The 23,765-nt window shown below is 39.0% G+C and overlaps 2 protein-coding genes across 2 annotated transcripts; both read right to left on the bottom strand.

Moving 5' to 3' along the window:
* Positions 1-1,104: 1,104 nt before the first annotated feature.
* Positions 1,105-15,419, bottom strand: LAP3 (leucine aminopeptidase 3). The gene is made up of 13 exons (XM_057377923.1): positions 15,263-15,419; positions 14,701-14,816; positions 14,295-14,349; positions 12,464-12,569; positions 11,197-11,356; positions 8,438-8,599; positions 7,316-7,474; positions 6,468-6,592; positions 5,021-5,109; positions 3,776-3,878; positions 2,055-2,134; positions 1,429-1,541; positions 1,105-1,320 (listed from the first exon to the last, which is right to left on the bottom strand). The coding sequence occupies exons 1-13, from the start codon at positions 15,383-15,385 to the stop codon at positions 1,122-1,124; spliced, it is 1,590 nt and encodes a 529-aa protein (XP_057233906.1). The 5' UTR covers positions 15,386-15,419; the 3' UTR covers positions 1,105-1,121.
* Positions 15,420-19,203: 3,784 nt separating this feature from the next.
* On the bottom strand, positions 19,204-22,962 carry CLRN2 (clarin 2). The gene is made up of 3 exons (XM_057377924.1): positions 22,606-22,962; positions 19,922-20,101; positions 19,204-19,515 (listed from the first exon to the last, which is right to left on the bottom strand). The coding sequence occupies exons 1-3, from the start codon at positions 22,856-22,858 to the stop codon at positions 19,250-19,252; spliced, it is 699 nt and encodes a 232-aa protein (XP_057233907.1). The 5' UTR covers positions 22,859-22,962; the 3' UTR covers positions 19,204-19,249.
* Positions 22,963-23,765: the final 803 nt, after the last annotated feature.

The following is a 23,765-nucleotide window of genomic DNA, read 5'->3' as shown; positions in this document are numbered from 1 at the left end:
CCAGAAGTGGACAAAGCCCTCACTAGGGCAGAGGGGGAGGGGAGGATAACCTGCTGGCCCAACCTGATCCCCCAACCTGCTGGCCCCACTCTTCCTGATCCGCCCCAGGACACCACTGACCCTGCTGCTACCAAGGTGAGCAGAGATGGCAAACCCATCCTTGCCCGCGGCACCCTCCGCCTCCAGCCTTTGCCCTGCCTGTGTCTCTCACCTCCCAGCCTGGGTAAGCACCATTTCCACAGCACTTGCTCCACAACAGCTTTTAACAAAAAAAGCCAAAAACCCACCCTGAACCAAAACAAATCCCCACCCGATGGGCATGGATCCCCGCAGGTGTCAAGAAAACATCACCCCATGTTGTGTCAGGTCTGTTTCATGTTTGAGCTGATTCTGGGAATACTGTCCCTGCTTGGGGTGTGGCCATGTCACACCAGGAAAGAAAGCAAGAATCAGGATGACAAAAAGCATGTGACATGAGGGCAGATTCCCCAAAAACTCTACAAAGACAAACTTGCATTCACTACCCTTCTTTAAAAGAGTTACACTCTTGTTGACATGTTCAGAACTTACTACCTAATTCTGTGCTGAAGCCATGCTAATCACACTAATTGCAACAGCCTAAAATGTCTGATGCAGCATAATTTCTGCCTCAGTTCATACCAAAAGCAGTTTGGTTTTTCAAGGAAARAATGTCAGAATGGTGTTTTTATGAACAACTTTGCAGACATAGCATTCACACCACCTACAGTTCACGCAAAACTGAGACACTTTTGTCATCTATTGATTATTCTCTTTCAGTCAAAACTCACATCCAAACAAGGTATTTATTATTTACAATAATTGTGCCTACTTTAAATATAAAATAGGCATGTTGATAATTTCCATTATCATGCTTTGTATTAAATATCTCTGTAGCTCAAACAGAATAATTTTTATTTTAAGCTGCATAATATGGGATGACAAATCTCAAAGTTGAGATATTCTTACCCAAGTATTAATTTATAAAATGCATTTTTAGTTAAATGCCATAGTGAAAATATCCTTGGGGCATTCATTTATGAATAATACCTTTTAAGTCTTTTKTCCTTAAGGCAGAGTGGATGATTTTACAATAAGTATTTTTATTTGGCATTGTGACTGTCTTGACTTAATCGAGCTGCAAACTCTACGAGTGTTCTTGTGGGCCGCCCKGCCATGCCCTTCCGAAGATAGGGCACCTCATCTTTATTGGACATCACCCCAGCTATATCCAARTGAGCCCAGTGAGTGGCAGTCACAAATTCCTTCAGGAATGCAGCAGCTGTGCATGCTCCTCCAGCTCTGTGGGAAGCAGAAAAATGTATTGTTTCTAAAGCAACTCCAACAGCACACATATTAAATAAATATGCTGAAAGAAAGGAGCACATGAAAGATACTGGTTCATCTTACCTGCTGTACTTTCCAATGTTACTCACATCTGCAAGAGGACAGTCAGTTACTTGTTTTGTGTAATGTTCAAAAAGAGGCATCCTCCAAACTCTGTCCCCTGTCAAAATGCTGGCCTGAAAAAGAAACAATGATAGTTTGGGTAATTTTTAAAGTTTTTTTTTAAATTGCATTTATAAGCCCAAGTTTCTTTTGCATGCTTCTTTTTGATTAGGTTTTCTCAGTCTAAAAATCTTCAGCCCAATACAATATTAGATTTTTGGCCACTCACAAGACCTCTCTGAATTCATGTCTCAGTGTTGTTAAGCAAGATCAATCATCTTTTGAACATGAACTAATTATGGCCAGTAGTCCAGAGCTTATGCATGTGCAGTTAGTTATCAGAATGGTGTATGGTATCAGTTATCAGTTTGGTGTATGATATTACATCACACTGAAGAGCTACTAATTAATAGTCAACATTAATTATTTTCAAGTACATATARAACTGCTATCATTCCTCTAAAATTTAAAAATGGAGTAACATCTTTCAGATTTGCATAAAGACTTTCAGTATTGTACTATCTTTTCAATAAGATGGATCACTGAATTATTACTATTATGATTTAATAATAATGCAGGTGGCCTACCTCATAGAGGTGAGTCCAAAGCCAAGATGAATTTGTGAACACTCCAGTCGCAGCAGATCCCAATGCAACATCCATGGCCCCTAAAGAAACACATCTTCAAGTTTATATGACAAAGGCAAAGGTGACCTGAGCTATTCCCTGCATCCTGACTCCTCACAAAACTTTCCATCTTTTATTCCCATTATTAGTAACAGCAATTAATCAGAAGGCAAAACCTGAAGACTTTAGTACACTCACAGTTTTGGAAGTCTGACCACTTGTAAAATATTTATATATTCAAAGAACCATAAGAAATCATAAAATTATATTGTTTCCATGAAACAATGAATTTTCTGATTTCAGCTTGATGTTTCTTAGAAATATTTCTAAGATAATGTATTAAACAGTATGCATCCTCAAAAAAATCTAGATATTATTTTCATGTAGAAAATACAAGTGAGTGGACTTTTTCCAGTTTATAGACCTCTATAACTTTTGAGCTGATACTCTCACTTTTGTGAATTTCACTTACATAGATTTTTGCACATCATGTGTAAATATACTTTATKAAATATTTACTTTATTAAAATAATCCTTATCAAAATATTAAACCATGGGATTACATACATATTTATCTATTTGATGCCTGAGAACTGATTCTCTAATACCAACACTCAATCCTCAGTGAGATGAAAAAACAAAAAAAGTAGTTTAACAAAATATGYCAGAGAAATTTTTATGGGAGCCCTCCTTCTTCCTGCTTGGTGCTCAAGGATCCCAGATGGGAATACTTTCATACAAGCCAACTATCTTAAAATCAGTTTCCCTTCTGTCTATTGAAATTTTCCACAGCATTTGAACTGGTAAAACYGATGGAACATAATTTGAAGCACTAGCAGGGAATTTATATAAGCGTAATTATTTTGCTTAGTATATTCATTAAACAACACMGTGGAGTCCTGTCTGAATTACTCTTCCATGTTTGCTTTTATTTCAGCTACAGTCACCTCACCCGTGACAGCTTGTTAACGAGTTCATGAGCTGCATACACAATTGCTGGTTTTAAATTTAAATTTACAAGTTCATTATTATGCAGCTGTAGAGATGAAACAATTAAAACACATTTCATAATGCCTAAAACTATGCAAACTGCACAAAAATAGGTACTTCAGTCAAACAAATTCTTGGAAAGATGATGATGACTCTGTTGTTGGAGAGGCCTGAGCTAGCTCACATAGTGGGAGAACTGGCACTGGCTAGGTCAGACCTCAGGTACTCCACAAGAAATTCAGGAACCTATCTGTGCTCCTGCATGGTCTGTGCTRTATGGACCAGGCAGGATTCTTCCATGAACATGCCACTATCTCTGCATCCCACAGGCCTGGGAGCCAGGAGGGTTTAGCACAGAAATGGAAGAAGCACAGGGAAACACTATGGAGAAACACTGAATCTGTGTAGGTTTTTCTGATCTTGCTTTCAGCCTGGCTGGGCCAGCCCAACTTCATCTCCACTGCTGAGTGCATTCCCTGCCTGCCCTGCACATCCCTTCTCTACTCCAGGGACCCAAAACCTGTGCTTGCTGCTGTCCTGCAACATGTCAAATCATATGAGTTGCCTTTGAATTAAGGTTGAGTTAATATACACAGTGCTACTCAAAATCAACAGCAAAGCTAATTCACAGCCAAACAAATGAGTAATAAAAAACTGMCTTGCAAAAGGAGCAGGGAAGGGACACTGTTTACCTGTTAATGTTGCAGCATTCACAATAGACCTTGCATTAAAATTGTGGGCGTAACAGAGAGCATCAGCTAACAGCAGTCTTCCTTCTGCATCTGTGTTATCCACCTTCAAGGGCAAAATTAGTAAAAAAGCAGATGAAGTGCTGTCAGTATCAGTTTCATTGATGTTTTTTCTCACATATGATCTTAAATAGCTATTGGACAGAGGCCCTAGAAACTTMATGTAATGAAAATTTGCTCAAACTACACTGGATACAAGAAAGAAAAGAATACAATATTGATATACAGTTGCAGTATTGATATACAGTTATGTTTCTAAAGTAAAAGCATATGTGTAACTGAGGTCAAGTCATCTTTCAGCACTACAGCCTCTCTGCATGCTGGCTCCTCAGAAGAGCCTGGAGACTGGAGAGGTGTCTCAGTGGAGCACACAGGCTGCATCATGTGCTCTGTGCTACCAGCATTTTCTTGCAAATTTCTTCTTGGTGAGGCAATAAATGCCCAGTCTTTTCTCCTTAAAGCAGAAAGTGRCTGAACTCAGTTTTCAGAGATGAACATCACAGAAATGGAAGGTTCAGCAAGTCAAAAGTGGCAGAATCACACAAATTCAGACAGAAAGAAATATTAAGCCATCTACTCCTGCATTAAATCAGTGATGTACAGCACAATGACCTTCAGTACAATTTAATCTATTAGATGAGTATGGAACCATTTGTAATAAATATGAAATATGTATCTTGGGTACTGATTTGGCAAGCACCTTTGAACCAAGAGCCCCTATGACTCAGAGTTCTAATTGTACAGAGCATTTTGGCAGTGAAAAGAACCTTGGTTACATCAGCAGGAAACTGATGTCTTACTCTCATGTCTTACTCCAGATAACAAGGAATTGTCCTGAAGGGTCTGCTGGAAGCAATTAATATTTTTCATTTGGACTGAGAGCCTGTATTTACAAGCATTGTAACAACCTCTTGTGCTAAACAAAWTTTTTTAGCAAGATCAGTAAACGAGCTTACTTTGCAGCTTGAAGCTTTTCCTAGCACTTTATAAAACATCTCTTCAATCTATATTTGAAAAAATCCTACGATAGCTATTTCTAGTTAATAACATGCTTCTTTCATTTTAAAAAGCAGCATTTTTGCACTGCTTATCTTTAACCTTTTTTTCAAACGTACTCTGACTGCAGTCAACTTAGTTGATTAAACCAATTCACTAAAAGTACTCAAAATCCAAGTTTCACATGCATACCTGTATTGTTTTTCCATTCTTGGCTCTAACTACATCCCCAGGTTTGTTTGCCTTACCACTGGGCATRTTTTCACAGAGGGGTGCCAAACCTCAGAGACAAAAAGAAAAGTGCATTACTATAAAAGTTGTAGAAGAAAACCCACTTAGATAAACCCCAAATACCTCCTTAACAGTACAAGCATCATTTGAAATTAAGCTCAAAAATCAGAACTTTCCTGGTTAATGGAAGACAAATGGTCCCATTTTCAATCAGGGAAATTCCACTGCGTGATGCACTGCCATGATCTCTCAGCTACACTATTTTATCACTAGGATTTTTTGTTCTACTTTATTCCCAGAAAAGTGATATCWGAGAAGCAATAAATATTATCTTAAGTCTCCCATATAAAAATAATTATTCACATGTAAAGGAACTTCTTTCTTTCTGAAATTAATAATTTCTTAAATTAACACTCTGAGCCATTCAAGCTCTACCCATTGTAAAATGTCTAGTAGTCCAAGGACGTCTCACATAACTCCCAACTATACCAAGAGCAACTAGAAATGAGCAAAAAACAGGCTCAGTGTCAAAACTGCAACTACGACTGGGATGATGGAATGAAAGCACTCCACCACTCCTGGGGAAAATCTGCACCTGGCACAGAATCCACAAGTGGAGCACCACTTTGCAGTGGAACGATGCACAGACCGGCTGCACTGCCAGCCCTTCCCATCGCACACTTAGGACAGGAATGCTGTGAGAACGTGGAATGCTGCCCTCTTCTGGTTAGAGTATAGAAGTGACTACAGTACCAGTTTTCTCAAAGTCGAGGTTCTCAAACTAAAACTTATCCTGGAACAGTTTCCATGTCATTGCCAAAACTCGTCTTGCCACAGTGTCTGAATCAACTCATTTTATCTCTGCAGAAGAAATTAGCTTTTTTTTTCAGAAAAAAAAAAAAATCATTGCTCATACATAACACTATCAGCAGACTGGTTTGGTTTGTTTTAGTTTTCTGCTGAGATATTCACCTACAGAAACTCGAGCTGATCCCTCTTTCTGTTCAGTTGTGGCAAGTGCTCTTGTAGACAGCTCAGCTATCTCATTTCCAAACWAACTGCTTCTACACACATGCACCTTCCTTCTTGTAATGAAGGATCAGGACTTTCCAAARAATCATTGAAAATACCTTTGTTGACAAACATTTCTCACTTAAGATCTAAAAATCATACCTTAAAAATCTTAATTTGGTGTTCCAATATTTTATTCAAGTAAAGAATAGTAATTTTTTGATACGGAAGTGAAAATGGAAGACAGGTTGAGCAAGGGAATTAGAGAAGTAGGTGTCCAAGAGTCCATGATGTTTCTACAAAGCTTTTACCATTGCTAATTGAAAAATAGAAAATTGCTCTCTCACAGAACTTTGTGAAACTAAGATTTTTGTTTTCTCTACACAAAACCACTTACCAATTATGTTCAGAGGTAGTTTTAGAGCTGCTGCTGTCACAATGGCTGAACAGACAGTYGCTGCCCCTCCCATATCTGCTCTCATCGCATCCATACCCGATGATGGCTTCAGTGAAATGCCACCACTGGAACAAACAACTCAAGTTCAATGTTGTATACACTGATAATGTTCTGTCCACCAGTATGTGTTAGCACCAAATATCAGTAAATGCTAGACCTTGTGCTCCAAATAGTTATGCAACCCTAGAAATCATACTGAAAGCAAGGTATCTGGGATTTCATTTCAGATAAAATATCACTTCCTCAGGAGATCATAAAAATCCAGGTAAATTGCAGTGGACTAACTCAATGATCTTCATAATAGCAGAGCACAAAACAAGAACCAAATAATACTTGGTGAAATCAGCATATGGATGGGAACTGACTGATAAATTCTTCAGTAATATGTGAYATGGAAAGTAATTGTCATGGAAAGGACACTGCTGCAAAGAATGAACTATTTTCTATTTCCTTTAGTATCACCTGGATGTCCAGTGACATACTGCAATTCTAMCTATATATTTTTGTCATCCACAGATTTGTTCAGGACAAGAAAGGAAAATAGCAGCTTCTTTATTGTCTTTTCCTCTGAATTTCCTTTTCCCCTTACAAGATGATGGCATATTAATTCCTAGTTTGGATACCAGTGTTGTCTCATCCYCAGGAAAGGCAGCAKAAGCTACTAWATAATGCAAGTTCAGTGGAATGTCACTGGAAGCTATGCTGAGCAAAGAAAAGTATCTCCCTGTTGAGCAAAATAGCAGGAAAGCATTTTCTCCCCCTAGTAATTAAAATAATACCATACATACCTGTCAAACGTAACTCCTTTTCCTACAAAYACCAACGGGGAGTCATTTGTATTAGCACCCCCTAAATAGTGAATCTCCAGAAAGATGGGAGGTTCAGCTGAACCCTTGGCTACACTCAGGAATGCACCCATCTCTTGTGTTGTTATCCAAGACTCTGGTCTGAAATGGAAACATGTATTAGTTTGGGGTTTTTTTTCAACTGGACACTTTGACCAGTGTTATTGTTTTTAAGAGATCATGATTCTTAAAGGCTTGTACACAAATTGTTTCATTTTAATTTAGTTTGGAAACTGTAATCTATATCCAACCATTATTACCTTTTTTTGAGGCAGAAAAATACCTCTTCAAAGTTGCTCTTTGATTTTTGTTTTGTCTTGTTTAAAAAAAACCAACAGCTTGTCTAAAGTTTCTGGATCAGAAACATTCATCTTTCACTTGCCTGTGAGGCTGTAAACCCTAAAGGCATGTGAAGTAACAATATAGCAGCAGGTTACAGTTTAGCTTTCTGCTAGCAAGGTTTCCCTTCAGTCTACTGCTTGTCAACAAAATAGCCTCCAACACTTGCACAACCAGTTAGCCTGTTTCCACTGAAGAGCAGAAAGTAGAAATTCAGGGGCAAGAAGCACCACCTGTGCAAATTCACTTGCAAGGGCTTTTATGGCTCCATCTCACATTTTTTAAAAGTGTTAAAAATATCCTAACAGTAACAGCAATAAAGGGAGGATGTTTTATTACCACATCCACACAAAAAAGGCAAAGGTATGTAAAAAAAACACTTAGAAAGTAAACAAAAGGTACTTAATATTTGCCYTCTATTCACTGAGGTTTCTGTTCACAGTACTGTGTTAAGCAGTAACTGACTGCATGACTAACTGACAGTTAATGATTTTACTGCATCCAAGTATCTTGCCTCCTCTGCAATCCAGCAGCTCGCCTTCTAATCCYTGAGAATAGCCTGCACCTCTCACACCTTTTTCCCGAACACTTCCCTTGCTTTTGTCATTTGAAGCAGCAAAGGGAAAATGAGATTTGAATAACCACAGATTTGAATAACCTGGAAGGTATCTTWTCTTACTGTTATGGTCCTCTACCCCATAGAGGAATAATTTCTATGGTATTTACCTTATGTGAACCTTTACATTACTGAAACTTCTGAGCTTCTGTTCAATATGTTCAGCAAATTTGATTGGAGTTATATAATTAGCTGGAGCCTCCATAAGGTACCGAGCGAGGTTCTGACCCTCAGMGTAGATAACACCTTTCTGCCAGGCTGCGCTTTCAGCACTAAACAACAGCACACAATGATCAGAACTATAACATTTGCAAAAGTAAGACGTTGTCAACATTCACATACTCTCTTTCTGAAAATGCAGTATCATTATTTTGGAGAAGTTAAGAATATCACAGTTATCTTACTACAAGGAATCTAGTCTAGTAACTCATCTCTGGTTCTAGTCAGTGCCAAATACTTCAGAGAAAGCTAGGAAAGTCCAAGAGCAGACAGATACAGATGTACAATTATCTATCCAATTTGTTAGGTCTCGTCCTAATCCTTACTAATCAAAGGTTGGCTTAAATCCTTAAACACAAGGTTTAATACCCTTTCCAGACTTTTCTGTTTTTCCCTTTACTGAAATACAATTATATGATAAGAGTGGAATTTGGATCTTATTTCACAGCGCACCCAAGGCACTTCACTAACAAATACAGAACAAATATTCACAGAGCTGCCTGTGCAGGAAATGGGGAGGTCTCTCTGGTTACTTTGCCAGTACAAAACGTTTCATTTTACTGAGACAGAAATKAAGAACTTACTCGATTTATAAGTTATCACAAAGCAGGGCATTGAACTGGATTCTGACTTGGAAAAGAGTAAGACAATGATAGAGGAATCCGAGAGGAATAKAGAAATATTGCCTGAATATGGAGGGATGTAATTAAGAAGCCAAATGTCAGCTGACACTGAAACTGGTGAGAAGTGGGAAAGGTACCAAGAGGACTTCAACAGATACACTATCAGCAAAAGGAAGGGCAGGAATAACAGTCCCCTTGCTAAATGGGGCAGGCTGAACACTGAGAAGACTGAATTTTCAATGCTGGCTTTGTATCAGCCTTAATAATTATAAAGATCTGCTTCCAGATTACCCAGTTCTTCGTGTTTAGTAACAGAGTCTGGGGAAGAAAGGCATTCCCCATGATAGGAAGAGAGACTTAGGACTCAGCTTAAGGATGATGGACATACACAAGTCCTTGACAGCAGGCAGCACCTGAGGGGGTGCCTGAGGGTTCTGAGGGAGCTGGCTGGCATCACTGCAAGCCTGGTGTCTTTCAATTTGAAAGAACCCTGATGACTGAAAAGGACAAATACCTGTCTTCAARAATGCCAAGGAGGACACAGGGAACTACAAGGCAGTTATCCTAGACTAAGTCTTTAAAAGTTTGCAGAGAAAGTAATTTTGAAATCCATGTCTAGGTATAAGAAGGACAAGATGGTCACTGGATACACTCATCGTAGATTTGGGGAAAATCATTCCTGACCAACTTTACTGAAATAGATGATAAGARGGTTTGTCACAGAGGACCACAGTGGATGTAATTGATATTAAGTGTACTTTCCAGCCTAAATTATTCTGTGATTTTCCTTGGYTTTAGCAAGGTTTTTCACACAGAATCCTTGCAAGCAATTTGGGAAAACATGAATGGGAGTAGGAGTGTATCTGAAGGCAAATACATCTGAGAGCTGCACAGTAAGAGAGTAACAGATAATGGTCTCAAGATTCAACAAGGAAAAATGGAACAGGATACAAAGCCACCATGCTTGCAGTTATGCASTAGAACAGATGGCCCAGTGAGGTTCTGTAATTTTCATCTCAGAAGCTATTAAAATAAAGGATTAAAAAAAGGCCTGATCAAACTGACCAAGCTTTAATGTTGTATGTAGTGTCCAGGTTATCCCTAGTCCAAATTGGAACTGAACTGGATGGCCTCCAGAAGTCTTTTCCAACCTAAATTACTACATAAAAATATTATTTCCTGCATCATAGCTAGTCATAGGACCATCTATGTTCTCACGAAGTATTTATTTAATACAAATTTAATCAGTTCCCAAACTATCTGCTRTGCTACAAAATGGGAAGTGTGTTTATTTTACATACAGCTTATCAAGACATGCTTAATCAAGAGGTTTTTACRTTCTTTCACTAACTTCTTTGAAAGGATTTGTTCCTATTTAAAGTACACACAGAAAATACCTCTCCTCTACATGACAGAATATTTTATATAAAACATTAAAAGTCCAGTCTGATAATTGTTCTGAAACCGAAAGCTTTGGTTCTACTTTCTGTTCTCAAGTGATGTTTATTTAGAGACCAGAAGAACGCAGACTTCTCTTCTTGTATTATACTCTATGAATGAAAATGTAACAAATGAGCTATGTAAAATATATCCATATTGTCAATTGGTGTGGTGTCAATGAGCRTTTCCTGATTCTCCAAAGGATTTATCCATTTACTGAGTTTGAAATACCTCTTCTCCACAACTTTGGCACACAATACCACCAGAAGTCCTTGTAAGTCATAACGAGTCTTCAGGTATTTTTTACTTTTATTTTGACCCTAGTCCTACTTTTCTATGAARCAGCATTTGTTTAACCTTAACCTCTCAACATGGCATTAAGACACACAGAACAGACACTATAAATATACTTGAGATGCAAAATACTTCAGGAAATTCAAATGAGAAGGAGTTTAAGARCTTGAGTACTGTTGCTAGCCCTATTCTTTCAGTTTGGTTTTTCTCACACGCAAGGATGCCATGCATACAGTTTTATAAATAAGCAAACCAACAGATAAATAAATAGGCAAGCTTTCCTTTGCCATCACCTTCCATGAAGCTGAGGAGTAACTACAGGCTTCTTTTTTTGCTTCAGCTCATTATATTCATGTAGTCCAAGGACAGCACCTTCTGCAGCCGCTTGCGCATCTCCGCAGGGGTCTACTTCCACACAAGGGATCTCCAGGTCCTGGATCTGCCTGCAGCCAACTGAAAAATGCAGCATAGAACTGAYGGGCCAACTATTGCACAGAACTGCAAAACAGGTCTCTGAGGTGATCAATGGGGCATTTCAAGAAAAAAATAATTTTAACTCAGGATATCCAAGTTTATAATTAAGTCAGTTAAAGAGCAGTGGAATAATTAAAAATGCTAATAATCATATACTGACAAATTTTGACTAAAATATCACTTGATGAATTATAATCATTAAAATGTTTCACAAGAATAAAAAGGAGAGATCACAGTTGTTCTGACTCCTTTAAGCTCATTCTATAGCAAAGCAAGGCTCTATTATWCTGGAGTGCTATGAAATATGACTATCTATAGGTATAGAAATTCATCATAACTTAGCTTTTTACAAAGAATATGACTATTCCTTTCTTCCAGATGAGTTTACACATCCTTTTATAGACAATGTATTCCATAAATTCTATTTTGTACCCAAGTAATTTAACAATGYTTTACATTGTTAAATTTAACGCTGCAGTGTTAATGTTAATTAACAATGTTAATGGCAGCTACAGGCTAGCACTTTGGACAGTTGTCATCCAGTCACAGACTATAAAGTCTTCAGTGAGAACTCTTTGACTTCTTATTTTACACATTTAGATGCAGCAGTCATCCTTGATTAAGATAAGCCCTTCTCATCTACAACAGATAACATACTGAATCGTATTACTGATGTTGTGAAAGACATTAGTTTATAACACAAATATCTCAGTTATGAACTARAAGTAAATATATGTGCATACTTAACTCCAGAGTGACCATTAAGTGAATCGCTGATGTTCCCAGGCTTCAAAATACTAATTAGGCAAGTGCCTTTTCAATATCACACTGTTTAGGAAAGTTATTTGATGTAAATAACTGCAGTTACCTGTCTTCAAATTCAGTTTACATTCTTGATAACTCCTTGCTCACTAAGGAAMAATTTACAAGAATATCACTGACAAGGAACTGCATTTACTAAACCATGCAGTAAGTTGAGGATTTCAAAACAAAGGCATTTCTTGACTTGGTTTTCAAAAATGGAGTCTGCTGCCACACTGCAATTACTTTACAGACAAAATGCTTAAAAAATTAATAACAGTTAACCTGCAACAGCTGTACGAATATTTTCTTTGCCTTCATTCCAGTTTTCTTGGTCGTTTATTCCAGCATTCTTCTTACCCAAGCCAACTACCACCACACTTGGAAAGTCCTAGATGAAGCCAACACAAATGGATTCATTTTTCTCATTGTTACAGTCACAGCAGAGCTGTTAAAAAGACTTTACTTTCCAAATCAAACCAAGCACAGCATTAAAATACATGCAGTACTTTTTCTGTATCAGGCACTTTTCATTAAGAGTGCCTGTATGGTATTGCTCTCCTGTGCTCCCAATCATCTGCCACAGGAATTCAGTCAGTAATTCTGTTGTCCAGATAATAATCATGTGCATTGCAGCACACTGGCTTTATGCTCAACATGTGGTAAATTTGATATTCCTAAGGGCAAGCCTAAGAGTCTTTGAAAAGCAGATCCAGCTTTCAAGCTGTAAGAAAGGACAGAACAGATTTGRAGAGTTGTATCCTTTTATGGCACAGTACTATGTTCACTTCAAAAGCTCAGTCTGTTAGTTCATCTTGGGAGCTCTGCTGGCATGATTTGCCAGGAGCAAACTAAAACTGCACAGAGGTACACCTCTCCAGAACTCAGGAAAACAACCTAGCATAGCAGACTAAATGATTATAAGCAGCCTTATAAGCTGCATGCAAGTGGAAGGAAAAAAGGAGTAATGAGGATTAAAGGAGMCTTTTCAGAGCGAAGTAAAATTTGTATAAAACTCAAATCTATATATGTGAACACACAGCTGTATSTTCCCATAGCTCTTAAAAGAAATTTGACTTAATCTTAGGCTTTTCCTTCCGTCTCTATCAGCCTCTAACAATAAGCTTTCAAASTATTATACTGTAGTAGTCTTTTAGTCCACAAAATGCCAAAACTAGTGTTAGCTTTCCAGAAAATTACTGATACCAGTTAACATTCTCCTGTCTTCTCTTTCACAGATTTGCTACTCACTTCAGAGCCCATCCTGTATGTAGAACTGGGATAATGGGACCTTCAGTGCACTCAACTTCCATGAAATTTCTGAGAGTCTTTTTACCAAGTCCGGTGTCACCTGCATGGGGTGTCCGCACAGGAATTTATACATGGTAGGCAATACTCACTACAAATGAATTTATTTCAGATTATTTCAATAATCCTAATGTAAGATTCAATTACTTGGACAGGGACATCTAGTGTCACATCACATGCCTACCCAGGCCTTAGGTACTACTCCAAAAAAGCACAAATTGTACCATATTGGTTAGCTCCATGTACGTGCATTAGGTATTTTCCAACTTCTGAAATGGCACTCAAAGCCTAACTTTGAGCAGGCTCATTCCTTTGTGATTTATCATATCTGTGCAGACAAAAGTCCTGCTTGAAGAACAGTCCCATGTCTTGTTTTCAGAGGTTTCAAGCACCTGACTTAAAACMTGACAAAAGCCTATGATGGGACTACCTTGTGTTAGAACTATCAGAGGTCTTTGTAGCTGTCAGTAAATCCTCACACACTCAGCCCTCTCAGATACAGGAGGCATGGAAGTAAGATCCAAACCTGCTGTGCTTCAGCTCATTCAGGAAGCAGCTATTTGGAGTACAGCACCTTTGGAGCAGACTTGTTTACATCCTCTCCATTTGCAGCACAGTGGAGAGAGTACAGGACTGTGCAAAAGTCTGTGCAAACATGGGCAGTGCAGAATAGGAGATGACAGGGTCAAGAGGAGGGAAGAAGAGCAGGCCATTTATACAAGCACAGCAGTGAWCTCAGCTTAAAATTAGATGTAAGGGCAAACTTCACACATCAATCAATTAGCATACAAAAATGCGAAGTTCATACCTGATGCAAACCATGAAATACACGTGTTTTGCCTTTCTTCAAAGGTGGCCCACATCTAGAACACAAAAAAGATTCTTTCAATACAGAAGTCCCTTCTCATTATAATCTTACAGTACTACATTCACTCCACAACCACACAGTGCGCCACACAAACGTATTGGAATGCTTGGGTCTGTGCTGATTCAYAGCAGAGGACAGGTCCCATGAACACTCTGCATGTTTCCTCAGTGCTCGGTTTTATCATGGAAGTTCCCCTCCAAACTGTAGAAGCAAATAGCAGCCTGACACTGATATAGACAGAAGACACTAATAATAATAATAATAATAATAATAATAATAATAAAAGACCACTCTACTGGTATTTGTATGTACTTTAATGCATTTCAAAAGCTTATCACACACTTACAGAGACAGAAGCGCTCTCAGCTTTCCAGCCACAAGTTTATCAAAAGCATCTCCTGCACTAGTGAATTGTGCAGCACCATCATTCTTTTCACTAGWGTAGACACCCAGAACAAGACCCTAGAAAAAGACACGCATTAATGTAAACAACACGAAATCTAGAGACCCATCAGAGAGGCAGCAAGCACATTGTTCAAACTATTGCTACCTCTCCATGTATTTATTTCAGTTTTTTAATTTATCTAACGTGATACACAAACACTTCAGTAAACCAGGATCAATTACTACACTACTTTAAAGCTGAAAATGAAATCGGATACAACATAACTAAATTTCCAACAGTTCTGCTGAGCACATAAAGAGAAAAACTCTTTCCATCAGTAATTTCAAGTGCAAAAGAGCTTTATCCTGCCAGTGCAGACCTCTGCCCAAGAGGAGCAGAGAGAGCTGCACCACTCCCGACTCAGCTCCGAGGAGCACACGGGGGCTCAGCCGAGGGCCGAGCGGAGGAAGGGACACGCARCCCCCGGCCCGGTCCCCCCCGTGGCCGCCCCGCCGCCCCTCACCTTGCCGGCCGCCCCTCGGCTGTAGCCCCGCGGCGAGGGGCCCTGTGGCGAGCAGCTGCAGGCGCGGGGCACGTCCCGGGCGAGGCGGCGAGCAGCCACGCTCCGCACGCAGGGCAGCAGCATGGCACCGGGGACAGGAGAGAGGAGGGGACAGAGGGGACAGAGCACACAGCCACACACAGCAGCACACAGCCGCACACAGCAGCGCACAGCCGCCGGAGCGCACAGCGAACGCCTCATCAGCCCGCGCCGCCAAGGGCGGAGCCGGGGGAACGGCGGGCATGGAGGGCGGGATCGCCTCCTTGGATTACCGGCATTCATATCAGGGGGCTGCTCAGCTTCACWATGGGTTTTTGCCCTGTCGCGGCAGGCTGTAGATAGGCTCTAGATAGCATTTYTCTCCGGCGTTTATCACAGACTTAAAAAAAAGCACCCCTGGTCTGCATGCTGCGTACCTAATTTGCATATTGAAGATTGAAATGTAAATTATTTAGGAAAAATGAAGTTTTATTGGAAATGCACCTTATTCTCTGTGAGAAAGCAATAACAATTTCAGGCTGAAATWATAAAAAGAAAAATGTGGTAAGTGAAAATAAAAAAAAAMMAATGGCTATATTTTGTCAGGAAAATACACAACAGAATACGAGGTCATCACTATAAATGTCAGAAGTACATTTATGCTCAGCAAAAGCACTGCATGGAAAAGAACTGCTTGGAGTTCRCTGATAGTTACTGTATTGTCAGTCTGAAGAGCACTGAACATGCACTGGACTTCAATTTCAGGTGATCCAGATATTTTTCGTTTCTTTCCSTGCCCCCAAAGTGTGAAGCACAGATTAAATAACTCATTTTTATATCTGAGAATAAGACACCTTATGACACTGTAGATGACAATGTTTGCTTTCCCATACATCTTTAAGTGGAGTTACAATGTTAGAGCAGCAGAACATGATGTAGGAGTTGAGCCTGTTCTCTAGCAGTCCATTGCACTTCTCACCTAACAGCTTTTTCCATGAAGTGGTTCAGAGACAAGTAACCATTGACAATGTTTCATTAAGGACGGCAGCACTCAGAAGCAATAACTAAGGGAAATTGCATTCAATTTAATTTGTCTTGTAAAAATACATTTTTTAACATTAAACCATAATAGTGAAGATTTGAAGAATCAAAGTGCTAATTAATTTTTAGCTTCATTTATTTTGGCAATGCTGTTGAATACAATGAACAATTTCTTAGTGCTTGGAACTCATAACTATATCGCTTCCTAGCTTCTCTACATGCATGGTSCTTCTATATATTATTCTGCACATACAAATTTAGTGTGTATTTTTGGGAACATTAAGTTGTCTTTAATTTTATAGAATGATAGTATTGGACACATAGTATCTTCAAAGTTTCGGGCATATATTGCTCATAAATGTTCTCATTTGGGGTTTCAAATCTTCCAAGTGAAGAAATGCCCCCAGAGAAGTATTCATTTCCACATATTGAGCATGGACATGCACACTATGTGAAGCACAATAAAAAAAGTGTAAATAAAGTAGACCACATATATCAAGTTTCCYATTTTTGAAATTAGTTTATGAGATACAAGGGAAAGATGAAAAGATCTAACTGATAAACTTACCTATTCTTAACCTCAGGGTGTGCTTTGTACTTGTAATTTCAAAYATGTATTTAAACATTGCATTTAACCTTTTTTCTCCAGACCGAATTTCCCACGGCAAATATTCCATGCGTTGACCTATGAAAGTGTCTTAACAGTGCTTAAAACTCAGACAACCTGTGCAGCTGAGAGCTTTATTTAGCCTTACATCTGTTGYATTAAGTTTAGTTCATGCATGGCGAAACTTCTGTTCACTCTGAAGTGAATGGAAAATACTATTTCTTCACAGGTCAGAACACAATCATTGGCTGATAATGTTAGTTGGTCATTCCACTCTTGCAGCTACAGTATCCCACAGTGATGTTTGATACATCTGCTGTAAGGGAAATCTTTTGGACCTTTGTGCAGAGTATGCTTGATTGTTGAATTGGTTAAAAACAAGAAATTACAGCACTGATCAGCCCAGCTATCCCCCTTTAACTTCAGGTATACAGTGCATTCTACAGATTCTTTCAGAGTTATTGTGRCCTACCTAGGAATCCACTCCAGCAAACCTTTAATCTTGTCCTTACCTAAATAGTCCCATGATTCTTATTCAATAATAGTTTTGGAAGGGGTGGAAATTTGGGGTTCATTAAGCAGTTCCTTATAAGTATGAAAATGTGTTGCAACACATGCATATTAATACTACTGAAAAGGGTTTTCAAAGCAATTGCTCAATACRGAGGATTTAAGAATCTGCTTCCTTSTCACTTCCTGAAGAGAATGATATTTAGTAAAAGCTAAGATACATGTCACAATATAATTCTTTCTTTACAATAACAACATCTAAATTATATATGTTCATAGAACAATTACAAATTACAAGTATTACATTTTCTACTTGTGCAATTACGCTGCACTTCAAGTTTTTCTGTTTCAAAGCCACTCCGTTTTCTCGGAGRGGAAGGTGGTACTACAGAGGCCTTTGTGGACAATTGTCTGTGTTGTTRCCATCTAAGACACCTTCACAGGCTGGGTTTGTTTGCTGCCTATCCATGTACTGGATATTGCACCATCTTTTTGGAGTAGTGGCCCAGGGTACAGTCTGAATGAAAGCACCAGTGAACTTAGAAGAACAGTGAAGTAAGAGGATGGTATAAAATAGGAATCCCTTTTTCTGCTTTACTAGGTCTCCTTTATGCTGAAWTTGTAACAGTTCTCTAGACTCATCATAATTTTCCATCTATCTCTTAAATTTTTATGGGACCTTAAAAATAATTTTAGTGCACCTGAAAAACAAAAGGGGCTCATGGTGTYTTGAAAAAGACAGGTTATTAGGGCCTATTGCAGAGGCACCCTCAAAAATTTCTGCTGCACTCATAATCCTGCTAACCTTGTAGGGCCAAACCCAGAGATGTTAGAGGCCACTGTAACCATGCTTAATGGTATATTCCACATTCTTTTCTCAAAAATATTCACTCCTCGTGACCCATGAACTTGTTGAATCTCTGTTAAAATTATAGTACTTCCTAAGAAAGTAACTTTTCCATCTATTGAGCCAGTTCTGTTCATTTCAATACTGTTTCATCATGCATCCCTTTTACTTGATTTCAGATAGACTTAAGAATTWACACAGTTATGAARATAATTCATCTGTCAGATTGTTATYATCCAGATYATCTAAAAGCACTATTACATTTAATCTGTTTACTTCCAGAAGCTGCAATGAAACATTCATCTAGCAGCTAATAGTTTTTTCTTCCTAGACTTTACATTTCTCACTTCRTTGCATTGTGGTATTGGATAATTTCTGTTGTAAAAACATTTCACACACTTTGCTTCCCCTTAACTTTAGCCTCACAGATGATGTTTTCTTTTTCAATTMTTTTTCAATGTTTTCTTTTTCCATGCTTTTTCAATTTCTTTTTCAACATATCTTATATGTTCCTCTCAACATGTTCTAGATAATTCTGTGAAAGTAAATGCCAAATATACATTCTTTCTGCTTTGAAATAATCTTATAGTTTCAAAGATTTGTGATAAACATGTTTTCTTTCTAAATAAAGAAGACACTTGGTTTGATGAAATATTTTACCTTAATTTTCCAAAATAACCCAAAGTGCAAATTTTCTGAAAACTGAGAAACAGCATATGTTCACTGCAGAGATCAGCCCGTTTCGAGAATAATTATATTTATAGCTTTTTTTTTTTTTTTTTTTTTTTTTTTTTTTTTTTTTTTTTTTTTTTTTTTTTTTTCCACAGACGTATTAGTTGCTGGTATTGTAGACTGACATCTTTGCTCAGGTTTATATGCAAATCATCTATGCAAATCAAAGGCTACCAAGATGCTGTTTTCATCACAACAGTTCACTTAACCAAAACAGTTTTGTGTAGATTTATTAGTACATKATATCTTCCGCAGTAACATTCACTTCTTCTGTTTTAGTCTTAATTTGAGGGAAATGAATCCCACTGATGGCTATTAGCAGCAAATTCACTGCATGTGCTGTGGCACTTGCCACACAAATCCAAAAACAATCTTCAAAGCGCTCTTCTAAGACAACAAACTGAAAGATATTTTCCCGAAAATTGGCAATTCTTTCTGTGAGGTGATGAAATTTCACAGCAGCCATGAAGCTGGTGAGTGCAAGTGCTACAAATCCACCTGTAACAAAATGAAATAAGTATCCACCATTATAAAATCAAAATAAAACAGACATTTTGATTGTGCTTTGAATGACTTATTGACTATATCAGTCAGTACTATGCAGAGGAGGGATAGACAAAGGCTTAAACACCTTTCACATACTCAGTCTTTATTGTATGGGCAAACATACTTTTATCAGTGACATAAAGCCTAAAGGCTGGCATTCATAGCTCCTGTTAAATGTTGACTAGCACAATAGGCCAAGATGCCACCTGGCAGTTCTGTTTTGACAGATGTGAATTCACAGGGACCTTCATTGTATTCACAAGGATTAAGTCAAAGAGATACTTTGTAAGGCAAAAGAAGAAACTTGTATCATTTTCTATGACTGTGACTAGAGAAAAACACTGGTAAATGACTTTACCTGCAAAGAAGTTCCAAAGGCATGCTCCTGCTGGACCGTTAATAGCCCGGTAAGGAACTTTTATTGCATTAAGAATRCAGAATCCAAAACTGACCAGAGAAAATAAAATGGCCACACAGAGGAACATTATGATCATCACATGCAGGCCTGTATTCAGCTTTTTCACCATGTGTGGGAAAACTGTCAAGAAAAAATAAATGGTGTATTCAGTGTACAATTTTTCTTGATGATGGTAAACATCACACTATGCTGGTGCTTCAAATTTAATTTATATTTAAGAAAGACTATTTTTTACAGAGATGTGAAATTCAGCTATTTACACACATCTCAGTTCCTGATGCTTTATTTTTCAGAGCATCAGACAASCCGGGGATTTCTGCTACAGGAATAATCCTCTACCCAGGATCTGTGAAAAAGGATTCAGGCTTAAGTCCTATTTATTATCTACTGGTGTTAATGTCTTTATCTCCACTGCTTTATTGTCTGCTGCATACTTTCCTGTCTCTTTTCCACCTCTTTTCTCTGTATCAAACTCCTGGTTCTGAGCTTCTCATTCCTGACTCATGCTTTTAATCRCATCCATTTGAAGTCTGATAGTCTCCATTTTCTTGTCCAGCCCCTGCTGCTTAAAATAGTATCACTTTTTTCTGTGTTTATTTTCTTATGTTATTCTTCTTTCTCTCTATTCCTCTCTTTACTGTTGGCTCCAGTGAGATCTGCCCTGATTTCATATGCCCAAATCTCACAGGTTTGCACTTTAAGATTCCCTACTTGGTTTCTCATCGAGTGTTTATGGCCCCTTGATGCTTTTCTGGGCATCTGGCAGTGTTTTAGCTGCAGATGTAGGAAGCTTGTAAAGTRTTGGAGTCAGGTGGGCTTTAGGTGAAGTGCTCCCCTGTTTTGCTGTAGGCATGAGCTCTCCCTCAGCAGCTCTTTTCTCTAGAGAACAGTAATTTTCTTGGTTCAATCTTCACAGACACAGTTACTTTGTTGAGGGGCCAGACTGGCCAGCAGCAGGAAATTTACACCTGARTGTTTAGTTTATCCCGTGGCCCTTTAGGAACAGAATCAGAAGAAATGTGAGTAGGGAAAGATTGAGAGGAACTCTAAAATACAAGGTAATCAAGAAGAGACCTTCAGATGGCATAGCACTACACACATATATGTTTTGAAGAACTTCTTGCCTAATTACTAAAAAGTTACTATAAAGAAAGTATATTATAAACAAATTAATAATTTTCTTCCATTGCTGCATAACTGACAAAAAACCCAGACAAGCCACCTAAAAAGTAGGCAGCAATAGTTGGTAGATGTCACAGTGAACATCAGGCATACAACTGGATCACGACATGACATAATTATAGTAAATTTTGAAGAAAAAAATTATAATGTACAAATCCCATAGAAAAATGTCATGATTCAACAGATCTACCCTTTCAGTAGCTCATTCTGGGGTTRCAGTTTGGCCTGGTGTACAGAGGAGCTACAGAAGACTCTGACAAGAAGAAACAAGGGGAGTAAACGAGAATCAGAAATATGTATGAGGAATGAGAARCCAAAAACTAGGTTGCTTTCTGACTGGAAAGTAACTGGCAGTGTAACAACAAAGCACAATGTAATTAAGCCTTCTTACAAACTACCAGAGATTTKCTGTTAGCTGTAAGGTTTATTTGGTCTCTTTTCTGAGTCTCGCAGCCAAGTTCCAAAGGCCTGCCCAGCGAGTCTGGCTTAGTAGGCAGAAATAAAAATCTATGGGAAGGATATTGGCATGGAGACTCCTAACACCATCCAGAAGTGCTTGCTATGCACAGACAAAATGTGTGGCTTCCTCAGCTTGCTCTCAGGGTTTGACTCAGTTGTCAAAACAGAAGCATCTTATGCCAACTTGAGTGCCTTAGGACCATTATAACAACCCCGTGGGTCTAACACACATGCTGCTCTATATATGGGACACTTCCAGAAGCAGCAGCTGGAGGCCAGGTGATAATCTTGAGGAGTACAAAAGAGTACCCTACACCTGTTATGGCAATTGAGTCACACTGTCACTGTCCCAGATAAGAGTGTGTGCCGGCCATGTCTACTCYAGTGAATGTTAACAGAATGAAAGGGGATGTACCAGTAACAGTACATTATTGCAATTTGGAATTCTGAAGTGACAGAGGTACTGTGATAATGCACCATATGAACTGCTAGCTTTGTCTTGCTCTATACAAAGTCCATTTATTGATGTCGTGCTGATTTTTGGCSATTTAGTGTCCAGTTAAATAAGTTTCTTCATCTTCAAGGGAAGAAACGTCAGAGGAATTCAACAGAGAAAGCAAGGACAGAGGCAGAGAGGTGGCAGAGCAACACGTGGCATAGGAGTGAGTCAAGGGGAAAGTATAATTTACAGGGTCACTTCCAAATGACTTTCACCCCCTCCACAAGGCTAAAAGGAAACTCTCCATATAACCCTAGGGATTTTTTTCCCTGCCTTGATTCCAGGATTACAGAGCATCATCATAGCAAAAAGCACACCTGAAATAATAGAAATTTTATATTTACACTCAAACACAAGACCATAAAGACCACAAGTCAGCCACCAATTTATTTAATAATAATGATTTGCATACTGCAAGTTCTGTAAACAGAATAAAGTGCTAAATTTGAACTAGACATTAGACTAAATACTAAATTGTACTTACTTGTGAATTTGGAACGCCGCCCACCCAAGCCACACTGGCGTATTTTGCCACCCCGAAAGAGTCCGTAGTAAATTTCTCCAATGAACTTGACCAGCTCTGGATCTGTGGCATTGACCAAATCAGCTCCTGTTTTGCAAAGGATCTTTCCAGTCATCCACTTTGGGGTCCCCATTGCAACAACAATCAAGATAAAAGACGCAAAACTTATTAGAGAAGCCAAGGCAAATAACGTCTTTTTGAAGCAGCCAGGCATCCTAGTGCTTTCAAGGAATCATTTCCAAGGCCTCTGTGCAGCAGTCAGACATCTTTCCCATTTTTCAWCAYGYTCCAAAATCCACAGCTGAATATCAGGCATTTCAAAATACTTCTCTCTGTATTTTGAAGGTCCAGTAATTAATCTGTATGGTTAAAAACAAGGCAAAACCCACATTTTGCTGCAACAACATCCCAGAGTGGTTGCAAGCAATAGCTTCATTACATAGTAGTGTGGTGATGCTTCTTTCKGCAGCAAGTAATCCTATCTCTACGGTCTGTCTAATATTTCATCGGGGTTTAATTGTCCTACTCAAATGACATCGAGTTCTTTACTGTAACCTCACGTGAAGAAAATTTGGAGAAGAATCCAGTTTCTTAGATTATTTTAGAAAGGGTGTAAATAGCTGTATGCAAGGAACAAAGCATTAAAACAGCATAATTTGGCTGGAGGATTCTGCCGGCGGCTCAGCCGCTCTGCGCTTTCCCGGCGCTTGCTCGCACCCAGCCTCTAAATGTCACTGCAGGCAGAGTTATCTAAGGGACAGAAGTGACGGGTCTGGAATATTCTGAATTACAGCGGGGCGCACAAAGCCCCTCRCAGCCGGGGAGGCCCGGCCAGCCGTGCCGCAGCCCACGGGACTTGAGCGGCGTAATTCAAGCTACAGGTGCGATCCTTGAGCGCTAAAGAAACCTGGCCGTAATTGCCCGCACTTCTACGGTTACTGCTACTCTAGCCCTGGGGGGACCGTCATAACCACTAATTAATTAATTAACAGCAGCAGTAGCCCTAGGGACTGGTAACACGGCCCCCTGCCGCGGCTCGGCCAAGGCATTAGAACTTCACCCCCTCCTCCGCTGCTCTGGCTCCGCTCGGCCCGGGCGGGCAGCCCAGCCCAGCCCAGCCC

Source organism: Malurus melanocephalus, unplaced genomic scaffold (genome assembly GCF_030028575.1).
Source record: "Malurus melanocephalus ecotype Western Australia unplaced genomic scaffold, MMel_1.1 scaffold_333, whole genome shotgun sequence".
Classification (NCBI taxonomy): Eukaryota; Metazoa; Chordata; class Aves; order Passeriformes; family Maluridae; genus Malurus; species Malurus melanocephalus.
This window is presented reverse-complemented; position numbering and strand designations above follow the sequence as displayed.